The sequence below is a fragment of the Haliotis cracherodii genome, unplaced genomic scaffold (genome assembly GCF_022045235.1).
Source record: "Haliotis cracherodii isolate W230 unplaced genomic scaffold, xgHalCrac1.p SCAF_7, whole genome shotgun sequence".
Lineage (NCBI taxonomy): Eukaryota > Metazoa > Mollusca > Gastropoda > Lepetellida > Haliotidae > Haliotis > Haliotis cracherodii.
The window spans coordinates 22,961,170-22,977,608 of record NW_027266330.1 but is presented as its reverse complement, the minus strand read 5'-3'; the positions used below and the strand labels follow the sequence as shown (position 1 = coordinate 22,977,608).

The window sequence follows — 16,439 nt, the reverse complement described above, 5'->3', positions numbered from 1 at the left end:
AACTCTGGCCAACTGTCTAACCATCTAACCATCTAACTAACCATCTAGCGAACTCTAACCAGCTCTCTAGCGAACTCTAACCAACTGTCTAACCATCTAACCATCTAACTAACCATCTAGCGAACTCTAACCAGCTCTCTAGCGAACTCTAACCAACTAACTAACTGATGCGCGCTACCGCCTTATATTTGCTTACATCCTCACATTTCACGTGCAGTCACAGCCATACGTTGGTGTGTTCAGGCGATGCGATCGTTATGCATCGGGTGTGTTTTGAAGAACATATTCTTTATTTAAAACTAACACGAGTGCACGTGAAGCGCGATCTATAGGCTCCGGGTGCGTTTTGGAGCACATTTTTAATGAACAGACATGTCTTCAGAACATGCCCCCCTCCATGATAGATCCATGTCTATCATGAAAACCGACTAAACTTAGAAGAAACTGAAAAAAGGAATATGAATCTATGAGTATGTACAATTGTTGCTGTTATCCAATTTGACAATTTCAGAACTCAACTCCATTCAAGAGGGCAGACCTTCGTGATAGGTCTTTTCAAGACTGTTTTGCCAACTTGAACATCAAGGACGCGCACGTGATCATCCTTTCCAGGATACGTTTTGAGAACTCTCCCAAGAGGCCAAACTCCACGAGGAGTATCTGGAGATACCACAATGACAACGTCATCAACCTGTATGTCTCTGGATGGTGTAAACCATTTCTTTCTAATGTTGAGAGTCGGGAGCCACTCCCTCATCCATCGTTTCCACACATGTCTGATGAGTTCTTGAACTCTCCTCCATCGCTTCTTTGGGCTGAACGAGGTAGAGTCTAACTCTGGTGCGAAATCTCCACCCACCTGACCATGTAGGAAATGGTTGGGCGTAAGAGGCACATCATCCTGTGGATGTGCACTTTGATAGGTCAAAGGCCTAGAATTCAGAAGAGCTTCAGCTCCTGTAAAGGCTGTCATCAGCTCTTCATCACTGACGTCACCTGAACTCAGTATAGCATAGATAGCCCGTTTTGCTGACTTCACTAAAGACTCGAAAACACCTCCAAAATATGGTGCGTGTGGAGGATTAAACAACCACTTCACACTTTTGTTTGCCAAGGTTGACTTAATCACATCCGAGTTTAGTCCAGAAATGAGCTGCTTCAGCTCCTTTGCAGCACCAACAAAGTTGGTTCCATTATCCGAGATTACCTCCTTTGGCATACCTCGTCTGTGGGCCATACGAAACAGGGCATTCAGAAAGGAATCCGTGTCTAAACCGAATGCCATTTCTAAATGAACCGCTCGGGTTGACAAACATGTGAAAAGGCAGAGATAACGTTTCTGTCGACTCTTGCCTCGACCCTGTACAGTGAAAAAGGGACCTGCATAGTCCACACCTGTTGTCACAAATGCTTTCATTGTACACCTCACTCTGATCTTCGGTAGGTCTGCCATTATCTGATGCGCTGGTTTGGCTTTTTGTCGTCTACACCAAGAACATTCTCTTTCCCACTGACGAATTTCCTCTCTAGCTGAAATAATCCAAAACCTAGATGAAACTGCTGATAACGTACTGTTCGTACCTGTGTGATTGACCTGCTCATGGTAAAACTTGACAATCAGTTTGGTGACCCAACTATGTCTAGGGAGTATAACTGGAAATCTTGCACTGAATGACAATACGTCAGCAAATCTGAGTCTCCCTCCTGTCCTCATCAACCCATTTTTATCAACGTAAGGCTGTAAGCCAAACAACTTGCTGTTTGAAGGCAAGTTTGATTTCCTCATCAGTGACGAGTAGTCATCAGAAAATTCTTCTCTTTGAGTCCTGACCATAATTGTAGTTTCGGCGTCCTCAATTTCTTCAGGATCAAGTTCACCCTTTTTCCTTAGTGAATATGGAACCCTAGCGTTGTTCAGAAATCGAAAGATCCATGCCGACACTCTACACAATCTCTTCCAACTAGAAAATCTAGCTGGCGCTAATCTCCAAGAGATTGGATCAGACTTAGTAAACATGGCGATGTTTACTTGAGAAGAAGGCTTCTTCAGTTCTGATGTCTCAGTATTGTCCATGAGAATGGTTTGCTTCGGCCATTCAGTTTCATCATGTGTCATAAATTCAGGTCCATTCAGCCATTTCTCTGTCAAAAGTGCTTCAGCGTCTACACCTCTACTAAGAATGTCTGCAGCATTCAGTTTGGATGGTACGTATTTCCACTGACTGATGTTTGTATGCTCCTGTATGTATCCAATCCTATTTGCTACAAATGGCTTAAAACATCGACTCTGTCTTTTGATCCACCACAGTACGTTCTGGCTGTCCGACCATAGCGTTGCACGCTGCAAAGGTAATTCTAATGCCTTTGTTATAGCCAGTAACAGTCGTACACCCAGAACTGCCGCAAGCAGCTCCAATCGAGGCATACTAACTGCCTTGAGGGGAGCAACATGGCACTTGGAAGCAACTAGATCACTCGACTTTGTGTCATCTTCACGAGTGGTTACTAAATATACCACCGCTCCAAATGCTGCCTCTGAAGCATCTACAAATGTGTGCAACTTCATCTTTGAAGTATCTAAGCTAACCTCAAGCCCCCTTGGAATTTTAACAAAACACAACTTTTCAATTTCAAGGTACCAAGACCATGCTTTTTGTTCCAGATCTTGACTGAGGGTTTCATCCCAGTTAACACCGGATATCCACATTTCTTGCAGAAGAACCCTTGCCCTAATAATGAATGGACCTAAGAACCCAAGAGGATCAAACAGCTTAGCAGTTTCTTTCAAGAAATTCCTCTTAGTCATCTTGATATCCTGCTTTAAGTACATGAAAGAAAATCTAAACTCATCTGATTCTGCATTCCAGAGTAAGCCCAGTGCTTTTACAGATGGCAATTCACTCATTTGAATATTAATCTCTTTCAGTCTATCTTCTTCTGGTATTTCTTGGAGAACTTGCACGGAATTGGAAACCCACTTACGAGCGTGCATACCTGCTGTACTCCAGAGCTGTTGCAGCTGTTTGTAAAGCTCTATAGCTTTGCTATTTGTGTCAACGGAATCCATATTGTCATCCATATATGTTGACTTTTCCACGGTTGCTGCAGCCAGTGGAAGTTCTTTCTCCATGGACTTAGCATGTTCTTGAGTGATATACTGAGCTAAAAAGGGGGAACAATTTAGTCCAAACACAACCTTTGAGAACTCAAACACATCTGGCTTTTTGTTCAGATCCATAGACCTCCAAAGAAACCTTAGATATGGACGGTCATCCTGAGCGACTTCAATTTGAAGGTACATTTCAGCAATATCGCAAATGATTGCAACAGGATGTTTGCGAAAACGAAGCAAGATCTCAAATAGATCATTCTGGAGTTTTGGTCCTTGATGAATGACATCATTTAAAGATATGCCTTTATTCTTTGCAGATGCATCGAATACGATTCTCACCTTTGTTGTACTTCTGTCTGGTTTAATGACTGGAAAATGTGGTAAGTACCATTTACTTTGATCTATTTCTGTTTCAGGTACCTTTCTGATGTAACCTTTATTCAGGTATTGTTCTATGACTTCATTGTAGGCTCCCGAAATCGTTTGATCCTTTGACAACTTCCTTTCTAAATTAAGAAGACGATTGTATGCCATGTCATAGTTGTTTTTCAGATTCTCATGACCCTCCTTCCATGGAATGCCAACCTGATATTTGTCTGCTTTGTAAACAAGGGACTGTTCTACAGCCTTAACTGCATCATTCTCATCAATGCTTCTAATCGATGTCAAACCAGAAATGCTTTCAGACTCCCAAAATGAGTGAATCAAAGATTCAATATCTGTATCTGCGATTGCTTCTATTTCTGTATTTCTGATGAAGAAGGAACCTGCTACATGTGTTTTGTCTGAACCTGATACAGCACCAACACAGGTCCAACCTAAGGGTGTCAACCGAGCCACAGGCTCTCCTTGAGCTCCACGGACCTCTTTAAGAGAGGAATGCAGCTCTAAATAATCCATACCTAACAGGATGTCAACTCTTGGACGAGAACTTACCTTTGGAAATTTTATTTTCATCAAATGTGGCCATTCCTTGGCATGTTTTCGCCAATCAATGACTTCCATTCTACCTGTTACTTTGGTAGTTGTCAAAGCTGTGATGTTCATGTCAACGGAACCATCAGTACTTTCTAAGCCAATATCAATCAGCATACTATCAAATATTTCCTGTTTGTCATTGAGGACATTGACTGACACTTGCTGTGTCTGACCTTGAACACCAAGTTCTGCTGCTACATCCTCGTTGATGTAAGTATGCGTGCTGGCATCATCCAGCAAGGCATTAACCATCATTCTGTGCTGACCATTTTTCAGGATAACAGGAACTGTCCTGAGTGAAAGGTAATGACCTTCCTGCTTAGAAGTTGCCATGGTGATTGTTTCTGACCTACCTGCTTGTGGTGTTCTTGTTGTATGGTTCATCTCTACATTACCACTGACGGCCCTAGCACTGCTTGTAACTTTGGTTTGATCATGAAGTAACCTGTTATGATTTGCTTTACAACCATCAATCCCACACTTCAAAACTCTGCTACACGATCTTCCCAGATGACCGATATCAAGGCAACGAAAGCATAAACCTAACTGTTTTGCCCTTTCCCAGCGTTTAGGTAGGCCAATAGATTTAAACTCTATGCAATCTGAAGTGTCATGATCTGCTTCATGACACACATGACATTGCCTTGCCCTAGTTTTATTGTGTGTGGTTGCATATGTTCCTTTCTTAGAACTATCTCTCTTGTCTGTTGTCTTTGACCTATCAGCTATTCCATGTTTTACCTCTGAAGCTATCGTTTGGAACTCTGCTTCTTGCAGAATCCATTCCCTAAGCGTCTCAACAGACTCTTGTCTTTGGTGCTCAAATAACCATCTGTGGAACTGAGTAATCATAGGCTCATTCATTTTCTTAACCAGTAGTGAATACAAACATCCACTACCAAGTTCCTCTATTTTATCAGATTCCCTCAGACTGACTACAGCTACATCAAGCATGTCTGCAAATCTGTCCATATCCTTAGCATTCCCTAATCGTATTGGCTTGAAATTGTATATTTCTTCCAATTGCAATGCTACCTGGCGTCTCCTGCCGCCATATTTTCTGTCCAATCTCTCCAAGGCTACATCATAGACCGAAGCACTGTGACCTAGCCTTGCAACTATGTGTGCTGCTTCTCCAGAAAGGTACTGCTTCAATTGCAGAAGTTTATATTCATTGGTGGCTGGAGCTTTATCAACACATGCCATAAAAGCAGACTTCCAGCCTTCATATTCTCTGACATCGCCAGAAAATACTGGAATGGAAACTCTCCTCAATTGTTTCCACATGTCTTCACCTAAATTGTGTTGCCTAGATGACTTACCTGAAGTTGTATAACACCCTTTTGTGTTATCTGGGACTGGTGTCCGTTTCATATCCATATTTGACCTTTGTTGAAAATGGCCTAAATTGAACGCAGCATGTTTGTAACCTTGGTTACTGATTTGTCCAGTGCCACCACTGTCCAAGTCATGCGACCGATCCGCATCGAATTGACGAGATCTTGACATTTCTGACTGAATGCTTTTTGCGTCCGAACTAACATGTGATCTATTTTTAAGAAATGTTTCAGCCTTATCAAGGGCAAGTTCATTTTCATCTTCAACAGTTTCTATCTCTTTACTAGTTTTCTGAACTTTCTCTAGGTCACCAGCCCAGTTGTAAGCTTCTAGTAACTCAACTATGAGACCTATAGCCTTGCTTTGCAGAAAACTTACCTGATCAATTAGACTCCTAATTGTCTTACGATCTGGTGACTCAAGTTCAACTAAATTCAACAATTTGTTTTTTGATTTTGTCAAAGCTGACTTTGTAATAGTTTTCTGATGCTTAAGTTTAGCTATTTTTAGCTCAAGCTCAGAAGTGTTCTGTTTTAGTCCAACGTCTGAAGAAGTGTACCGTTTCAGCGCTACGTCTGAAGAAGTATCCTTTTCTATTTCCGCCTTACTCGCAGACCCTAACTGCGACATACTGCTTGCATGTAACAATCAGCTATACCTAATGCTAAACTAACGAAAGCCTAATACAAAACTAAAATATTCTAACCAGAGAAACCACGCTCTGCTACCAAATGTTGCGCAGTGGAACTGAATATTTGAGCGTGGTTTAACTTAAATGAAAACTAATGTAAAATTTGTATGACTTACCTTTTTTGTGGTATCCAGGAACTAAACGTGATAACCTGTTATAAAACTATGAAGACCTATAAGGAACTAAACGTGATTACCTGTTATAAAACTATGAAGATCTATGAGGAACTAAACGTGATTACCTGTTATTATATGAAGGAAAGATGAATCAACCTCAAATGAAAGAAACTAAATGCTAATTCTAACAGTTACTCCTAAGGGAGTCTTAACACTGTCTAACGCCATGTCTAACCAACGAACTCTCTAACGAACTCTGGCCAACTGTCTAACCATCTAACCATCTAACTAACCATCTAGCGAACTCTAACCAGCTCTCTAGCGAACTCTAACCAACTGTCTAACCATCTAACCATCTAACTAACCATCTAGCGAACTCTAACCAGCTCTCTAGCGAACTCTAACCAACTAACTAACTGATGCGCGCTACCGCCTTATATTTGCTTACATCCTCACATTTCACGTGCAGTCACAGCCATACGTTGGTGTGTTCAGGCGATGCGATCGTTATGCATCGGGTGTGTTTTGAAGAACATATTCTTTATTTAAAACTAACACGAGTGCACGTGAAGCGCGATCTATAGGCTCCGGGTGCGTTTTGGAGCACATTTTTAATGAACAGACATGTCTTCAGAACATGCCCCCCTCCATGATAGATCCATGTCTATCATGAAAACCGACTAAACTTAGAAGAAACTGAAAAAAGGAATATGAATCTATGAGTATGTACAATTGTTGCTGTTATCCAATTTGACAATTTCAGAACTCAACTCCATTCAAGAGGGCAGACCTTCGTGATAGGTCTTTTCAAGACTGTTTTGCCAACTTGAACATCAAGGACGCGCACGTGATCATCCTTTCCAGGATACGTTTTGAGAACTCTCCCAAGAGGCCAAACTCCACGAGGAGTATCTGGAGATACCACAATGACAACGTCATCAACCTGTATGTCTCTGGATGGTGTAAACCATTTCTTTCTAATGTTGAGAGTCGGGAGCCACTCCCTCATCCATCGTTTCCACACATGTCTGATGAGTTCTTGAACTCTCCTCCATCGCTTCTTTGGGCTGAACGAGGTAGAGTCTAACTCTGGTGCGAAATCTCCACCCACCTGACCATGTAGGAAATGGTTGGGCGTAAGAGGCACATCATCCTGTGGATGTGCACTTTGATAGGTCAAAGGCCTAGAATTCAGAAGAGCTTCAGCTCCTGTAAAGGCTGTCATCAGCTCTTCATCACTGACGTCACCTGAACTCAGTATAGCATAGATAGCCCGTTTTGCTGACTTCACTAAAGACTCGAAAACACCTCCAAAATATGGTGCGTGTGGAGGATTAAACAACCACTTCACACTTTTGTTTGCCAAGGTTGACTTAATCACATCCGAGTTTAGTCCAGAAATGAGCTGCTTCAGCTCCTTTGCAGCACCAACAAAGTTGGTTCCATTATCCGAGATTACCTCCTTTGGCATACCTCGTCTGTGGGCCATACGAAACAGGGCATTCAGAAAGGAATCCGTGTCTAAACCGAATGCCATTTCTAAATGAACCGCTCGGGTTGACAAACATGTGAAAAGGCAGAGATAACGTTTCTGTCGACTCTTGCCTCGACCCTGTACAGTGAAAAAGGGACCTGCATAGTCCACACCTGTTGTCACAAATGCTTTCATTGTACACCTCACTCTGATCTTCGGTAGGTCTGCCATTATCTGATGCGCTGGTTTGGCTTTTTGTCGTCTACACCAAGAACATTCTCTTTCCCACTGACGAATTTCCTCTCTAGCTGAAATAATCCAAAACCTAGATGAAACTGCTGATAACGTACTGTTCGTACCTGTGTGATTGACCTGCTCATGGTAAAACTTGACAATCAGTTTGGTGACCCAACTATGTCTAGGGAGTATAACTGGAAATCTTGCACTGAATGACAATACGTCAGCAAATCTGAGTCTCCCTCCTGTCCTCATCAACCCATTTTTATCAACGTAAGGCTGTAAGCCAAACAACTTGCTGTTTGAAGGCAAGTTTGATTTCCTCATCAGTGACGAGTAGTCATCAGAAAATTCTTCTCTTTGAGTCCTGACCATAATTGTAGTTTCGGCGTCCTCAATTTCTTCAGGATCAAGTTCACCCTTTTTCCTTAGTGAATATGGAACCCTAGCGTTGTTCAGAAATCGAAAGATCCATGCCGACACTCTACACAATCTCTTCCAACTAGAAAATCTAGCTGGCGCTAATCTCCAAGAGATTGGATCAGACTTAGTAAACATGGCGATGTTTACTTGAGAAGAAGGCTTCTTCAGTTCTGATGTCTCAGTATTGTCCATGAGAATGGTTTGCTTCGGCCATTCAGTTTCATCATGTGTCATAAATTCAGGTCCATTCAGCCATTTCTCTGTCAAAAGTGCTTCAGCGTCTACACCTCTACTAAGAATGTCTGCAGCATTCAGTTTGGATGGTACGTATTTCCACTGACTGATGTTTGTATGCTCCTGTATGTATCCAATCCTATTTGCTACAAATGGCTTAAAACATCGACTCTGTCTTTTGATCCACCACAGTACGTTCTGGCTGTCCGACCATAGCGTTGCACGCTGCAAAGGTAATTCTAATGCCTTTGTTATAGCCAGTAACAGTCGTACACCCAGAACTGCCGCAAGCAGCTCCAATCGAGGCATACTAACTGCCTTGAGGGGAGCAACATGGCACTTGGAAGCAACTAGATCACTCGACTTTGTGTCATCTTCACGAGTGGTTACTAAATATACCACCGCTCCAAATGCTGCCTCTGAAGCATCTACAAATGTGTGCAACTTCATCTTTGAAGTATCTAAGCTAACCTCAAGCCCCCTTGGAATTTTAACAAAACACAACTTTTCAATTTCAAGGTACCAAGACCATGCTTTTTGTTCCAGATCTTGACTGAGGGTTTCATCCCAGTTAACACCGGATATCCACATTTCTTGCAGAAGAACCCTTGCCCTAATAATGAATGGACCTAAGAACCCAAGAGGATCAAACAGCTTAGCAGTTTCTTTCAAGAAATTCCTCTTAGTCATCTTGATATCCTGCTTTAAGTACATGAAAGAAAATCTAAACTCATCTGATTCTGCATTCCAGAGTAAGCCCAGTGCTTTTACAGATGGCAATTCACTCATTTGAATATTAATCTCTTTCAGTCTATCTTCTTCTGGTATTTCTTGGAGAACTTGCACGGAATTGGAAACCCACTTACGAGCGTGCATACCTGCTGTACTCCAGAGCTGTTGCAGCTGTTTGTAAAGCTCTATAGCTTTGCTATTTGTGTCAACGGAATCCATATTGTCATCCATATATGTTGACTTTTCCACGGTTGCTGCAGCCAGTGGAAGTTCTTTCTCCATGGACTTAGCATGTTCTTGAGTGATATACTGAGCTAAAAAGGGGGAACAATTTAGTCCAAACACAACCTTTGAGAACTCAAACACATCTGGCTTTTTGTTCAGATCCATAGACCTCCAAAGAAACCTTAGATATGGACGGTCATCCTGAGCGACTTCAATTTGAAGGTACATTTCAGCAATATCGCAAATGATTGCAACAGGATGTTTGCGAAAACGAAGCAAGATCTCAAATAGATCATTCTGGAGTTTTGGTCCTTGATGAATGACATCATTTAAAGATATGCCTTTATTCTTTGCAGATGCATCGAATACGATTCTCACCTTTGTTGTACTTCTGTCTGGTTTAATGACTGGAAAATGTGGTAAGTACCATTTACTTTGATCTATTTCTGTTTCAGGTACCTTTCTGATGTAACCTTTATTCAGGTATTGTTCTATGACTTCATTGTAGGCTCCCGAAATCGTTTGATCCTTTGACAACTTCCTTTCTAAATTAAGAAGACGATTGTATGCCATGTCATAGTTGTTTTTCAGATTCTCATGACCCTCCTTCCATGGAATGCCAACCTGATATTTGTCTGCTTTGTAAACAAGGGACTGTTCTACAGCCTTAACTGCATCATTCTCATCAATGCTTCTAATCGATGTCAAACCAGAAATGCTTTCAGACTCCCAAAATGAGTGAATCAAAGATTCAATATCTGTATCTGCGATTGCTTCTATTTCTGTATTTCTGATGAAGAAGGAACCTGCTACATGTGTTTTGTCTGAACCTGATACAGCACCAACACAGGTCCAACCTAAGGGTGTCAACCGAGCCACAGGCTCTCCTTGAGCTCCACGGACCTCTTTAAGAGAGGAATGCAGCTCTAAATAATCCATACCTAACAGGATGTCAACTCTTGGACGAGAACTTACCTTTGGAAATTTTATTTTCATCAAATGTGGCCATTCCTTGGCATGTTTTCGCCAATCAATGACTTCCATTCTACCTGTTACTTTGGTAGTTGTCAAAGCTGTGATGTTCATGTCAACGGAACCATCAGTACTTTCTAAGCCAATATCAATCAGCATACTATCAAATATTTCCTGTTTGTCATTGAGGACATTGACTGACACTTGCTGTGTCTGACCTTGAACACCAAGTTCTGCTGCTACATCCTCGTTGATGTAAGTATGCGTGCTGGCATCATCCAGCAAGGCATTAACCATCATTCTGTGCTGACCATTTTTCAGGATAACAGGAACTGTCCTGAGTGAAAGGTAATGACCTTCCTGCTTAGAAGTTGCCATGGTGATTGTTTCTGACCTACCTGCTTGTGGTGTTCTTGTTGTATGGTTCATCTCTACATTACCACTGACGGCCCTAGCACTGCTTGTAACTTTGGTTTGATCATGAAGTAACCTGTTATGATTTGCTTTACAACCATCAATCCCACACTTCAAAACTCTGCTACACGATCTTCCCAGATGACCGATATCAAGGCAACGAAAGCATAAACCTAACTGTTTTGCCCTTTCCCAGCGTTTAGGTAGGCCAATAGATTTAAACTCTATGCAATCTGAAGTGTCATGATCTGCTTCATGACACACATGACATTGCCTTGCCCTAGTTTTATTGTGTGTGGTTGCATATGTTCCTTTCTTAGAACTATCTCTCTTGTCTGTTGTCTTTGACCTATCAGCTATTCCATGTTTTACCTCTGAAGCTATCGTTTGGAACTCTGCTTCTTGCAGAATCCATTCCCTAAGCGTCTCAACAGACTCTTGTCTTTGGTGCTCAAATAACCATCTGTGGAACTGAGTAATCATAGGCTCATTCATTTTCTTAACCAGTAGTGAATACAAACATCCACTACCAAGTTCCTCTATTTTATCAGATTCCCTCAGACTGACTACAGCTACATCAAGCATGTCTGCAAATCTGTCCATATCCTTAGCATTCCCTAATCGTATTGGCTTGAAATTGTATATTTCTTCCAATTGCAATGCTACCTGGCGTCTCCTGCCGCCATATTTTCTGTCCAATCTCTCCAAGGCTACATCATAGACCGAAGCACTGTGACCTAGCCTTGCAACTATGTGTGCTGCTTCTCCAGAAAGGTACTGCTTCAATTGCAGAAGTTTATATTCATTGGTGGCTGGAGCTTTATCAACACATGCCATAAAAGCAGACTTCCAGCCTTCATATTCTCTGACATCGCCAGAAAATACTGGAATGGAAACTCTCCTCAATTGTTTCCACATGTCTTCACCTAAATTGTGTTGCCTAGATGACTTACCTGAAGTTGTATAACACCCTTTTGTGTTATCTGGGACTGGTGTCCGTTTCATATCCATATTTGACCTTTGTTGAAAATGGCCTAAATTGAACGCAGCATGTTTGTAACCTTGGTTACTGATTTGTCCAGTGCCACCACTGTCCAAGTCATGCGACCGATCCGCATCGAATTGACGAGATCTTGACATTTCTGACTGAATGCTTTTTGCGTCCGAACTAACATGTGATCTATTTTTAAGAAATGTTTCAGCCTTATCAAGGGCAAGTTCATTTTCATCTTCAACAGTTTCTATCTCTTTACTAGTTTTCTGAACTTTCTCTAGGTCACCAGCCCAGTTGTAAGCTTCTAGTAACTCAACTATGAGACCTATAGCCTTGCTTTGCAGAAAACTTACCTGATCAATTAGACTCCTAATTGTCTTACGATCTGGTGACTCAAGTTCAACTAAATTCAACAATTTGTTTTTTGATTTTGTCAAAGCTGACTTTGTAATAGTTTTCTGATGCTTAAGTTTAGCTATTTTTAGCTCAAGCTCAGAAGTGTTCTGTTTTAGTCCAACGTCTGAAGAAGTGTACCGTTTCAGCGCTACGTCTGAAGAAGTATCCTTTTCTATTTCCGCCTTACTCGCAGACCCTAACTGCGACATACTGCTTGCATGTAACAATCAGCTATACCTAATGCTAAACTAACGAAAGCCTAATACAAAACTAAAATATTCTAACCAGAGAAACCACGCTCTGCTACCAAATGTTGCGCAGTGGAACTGAATATTTGAGCGTGGTTTAACTTAAATGAAAACTAATGTAAAATTTGTATGACTTACCTTTTTTGTGGTATCCAGGAACTAAACGTGATAACCTGTTATAAAACTATGAAGACCTATAAGGAACTAAACGTGATTACCTGTTATAAAACTATGAAGATCTATGAGGAACTAAACGTGATTACCTGTTATTATATGAAGGAAAGATGAATCAACCTCAAATGAAAGAAACTAAATGCTAATTCTAACAGTTACTCCTAAGGGAGTCTTAACACTGTCTAACGCCATGTCTAACCAACGAACTCTCTAACGAACTCTGGCCAACTGTCTAACCATCTAACCATCTAACTAACCATCTAGCGAACTCTAACCAGCTCTCTAGCGAACTCTAACCAACTGTCTAACCATCTAACCATCTAACTAACCATCTAGCGAACTCTAACCAGCTCTCTAGCGAACTCTAACCAACTAACTAACTGATGCGCGCTACCGCCTTATATTTGCTTACATCCTCACATTTCACGTGCAGTCACAGCCATACGTTGGTGTGTTCAGGCGATGCGATCGTTATGCATCGGGTGTGTTTTGAAGAACATATTCTTTATTTAAAACTAACACGAGTGCACGTGAAGCGCGATCTATAGGCTCCGGGTGCGTTTTGGAGCACATTTTTAATGAACAGACATGTCTTCAGAACACCAAACGTAACAGTTTATTATTAGAGGTTGTGAGTACCTATACCACGTAGATAGGATATCTTTAGGATTTTAATCCTTCTTTGAGAGGCATTTAGAAGTTGGAGTACTACGTTAGGAGAAGATTTATGGGTGACTTTAATCCTTTCTTTCTCTGTGGGTAATCCTTTCATGTTGATTGGAGGAAGTCACTCAACCAGGTCATGACAGGTCGTGAGTTTACTCACTAACTACTGTGAGCGTTTTTGGCATGACATCTTTTCTTGTATAAACATAGAAACGATGCTCACTCACTCACTGTTAATCTTCTGCAGTTTGCTGGCAAAGTGGGGATAAACCTCAGTGTCAAAGACGATCAAATTTAGTTCGAATCCTTGTTTATATGTGACATCTCCCAAATGGGGACATTTTCATAAACTTGGCAAGTGATGATGAATTTTAATATTAATATTATTATAGTTTATGAAATTGTTAATAAAACTTTAATAAAATTGTGCTTCACTCTCACGAAAAATATATTGTCTGTGAGTAAATTTATATGTCACGTTACATCGGCATTTTTCAGTGATATTGGGACTACATGAAACATGGCTGGTTTTACATTTCTGATACAGGTGCTTGACTGACTGAGTAGTTCATGATCAATAAGATATGTTTAAATCAGTCAAGTTTGCAACAATAGATGAATAAGTTGATACATTTGGACCGCAGTTAACAACTTAAGACATAGAGACAGGGAGGAGATATATAACCAAACCTATGATCCTGTTGAGACAGTTGACAGTTAGAACGTTGGATTAAATGACAGTAAAGAATTTGAACATTCCCCAGTTATATCATAAAATACATCATAACTCATGACAGTCCGAGAGACAGCTTCCAGACTTATACTAGTATTGAAGGGACAATAGCTTTTGACAGTTTTAAAGTAAACTCACCTTAAGGTGCTTGGCAAGTCAAAACTTACCTCCCTGTATATGTTTTTTAGGTTTGACAGCAACTATGCTTGTAGATTTCATAGACAGACATGATTGGTTAGCTAGATGTTATTACAATAAGCGAAAATGTCTTAAAAGTCCACAGTTTGTTGAAAAGTACAAAAAGTGTGTTATAGATCTATCAACGTTTTCTTTTATTGAACATAATATTTGCACTATATTGCTGTAAGCTGTAAATAATCTAGCCTCCCCATGTACGTAACTTACATATATTTATGTATGATCAGAACAGCAAATAAAGTTCTGGTAGATAGGTACCTCGGAGATTTAACGTGCGCTTTCCGACTTTAGCCTATCTCGCACACGGGGAAGCACTTATACTATTAGGGTAAAAAAGCGTAATGATTAAATAAAGAAGTGCAAACACCACCATCCCCATCCCCCACCCCCACCCACCCCCCAAAAAAAATTAAGTTTAGTCCTTGTAGTAGTCTCTTGGTCAGCTTCTCATCCTGGGGGTCGGGATTCTGGTAGAGACTCTTGGCAAGGAGGGCGGCGGTATTAGCGACGAAGTGGTTTGAGGTCGGTACGCCACTACTCTGGAAGAAGTGGTACAAGTCTGTGTAGTTTGTGATGTTTTACTCGATGTCCTGTCCCCCCTTCTTGTGCACCATGACGAAAGAGACTCCTTGTTTGGCGTAGAGATATTCCTTTGGGGTGTTGATCTGGTCAACCTTGAGATCCGGCCGGGGCTTGTAGTGGTTGATCGGAATGTCTGATTTTTCCACTAGTAAATAAAGTTCTTTGGTATGAACTCTTTTATCCCTGCTGACGTTATCCTAATGTTCAATTTCAGTCTGCCTCACCAAGCGTAAGAAAGCATTGTACATGATAAACCACACTGATGCAATTTTCTATATATATATATTTGTAGATATGAAGCATTCTAGTTAATTGTGGATACACTGGGCAGACAGAATTGTGTTTATTTCCAGGCCATCCTTATCGTCGTTTACTACTATAAGGTGTATGGTTGGAGGCAAGATCAAAGGCGCCGCACAGCATTTATTAGATAACAGACGGGGTCGTCCGTTTCGCTTTGAACAACCACCCCACCTGTCTGTAGGAGTTATATAATCAGTGCGCAAATAACTGTGTCAAGTCCACTGCCGGGCTGATGCGGTGTCAGTGTCAGCGATGAACATGAATGCCCAAATCATAGACCTGTAGCACTCACAAGTTGCTTAGCCAAAATATTTGAAAAGTGTATATTCAATTCTCTGATAACAGCAAATATAACCTTAGAAAAAGATTCAACATACAAACAATCAAATGTAAAACACAGACCTATGCTTATTATCATTTCTTCTGGATATGATCAACCTGCGGAACCCTCTATCCGATGAAGTAACTAATGCTCGCTCATTAAAAGAAATCAAATCCTTAATTAATCGTTCTGATGCAATTATTAATAATTTGGACTTCAAATATTTTCATAGATCATGCCAAATTGTCCACTGTCGCCTTAGGCTCGGCTGCAGTGACTTAAACGCTGATAAGTTTAGACGACATGTATCAGACATACCAGACTGCACTTGTGGATATCACCTTGAAGATGCAATTCACTTTTTCTATAACTGTTAAAAAATACGATAATATCAGAAACACTGTGTATTTCTACACACATGGGTATGGTCTAAACATGACATTACATGGCAGTAGTTAAGCAGTTCTACAAACATGACTCTTCTTAAATCAGTTCATGACATCATTGTCAAAAGCAAAAGGTTTGAGTAGCTTAATGTTATGCATGTAGTAAAGGAAAACTGCATTACCTTATTTCACAGACACCACTTGCTTCAGTGTACTGGCTTCGTGTATTTCATTTGTGCATTTTGTATGTTTATGTTCATCACTCTCTTATATATATATATCCAGCTGTTGTTAAGTTGTTACCTGGAGAGGTATTACATAAGCAAGTTTTGCTTGTTTACCGATCCAGATTTCTTTTGAAATACAAATACGTTTAAGCCAACACAGCTAACCCTAAAACACATGATTGTAAACTATTCAAAAAGGAGCACTAATCTCTGGCTTCTTCTCGGGTGTCGAACTCAAACTCATTTATTCTTAGAATAACATGA

At 40.8% G+C, this 16,439-nt stretch overlaps 2 protein-coding genes across 2 annotated transcripts; both read right to left on the bottom strand.

Moving 5' to 3' along the window:
- Positions 1–514: 514 nt before the first annotated feature.
- On the bottom strand, positions 515–1,285 carry LOC139448747 (uncharacterized). The gene has a single exon (XM_071230286.1). The coding sequence runs from the start codon at positions 1,283–1,285 to the stop codon at positions 515–517; it is 771 nt and encodes a 256-aa protein (XP_071086387.1).
- A 5,716-nt stretch (positions 1,286–7,001) lies between these two features.
- On the bottom strand, positions 7,002–7,772 carry LOC139448746 (uncharacterized). The gene has a single exon (XM_071230285.1). The coding sequence runs from the start codon at positions 7,770–7,772 to the stop codon at positions 7,002–7,004; it is 771 nt and encodes a 256-aa protein (XP_071086386.1).
- Positions 7,773–16,439: the final 8,667 nt, after the last annotated feature.

Bases quoted from the DNA above. Each gene is read 5' to 3' on its own strand.
- LOC139448747 (XM_071230286.1), bottom strand. From the start codon at position 1,285: ATGGCATTCGGTTTAGACACGGATTCCTTTCTGAATGCCCTGTTTCGT.
- LOC139448746 (XM_071230285.1), bottom strand. From the start codon at position 7,772: ATGGCATTCGGTTTAGACACGGATTCCTTTCTGAATGCCCTGTTTCGT.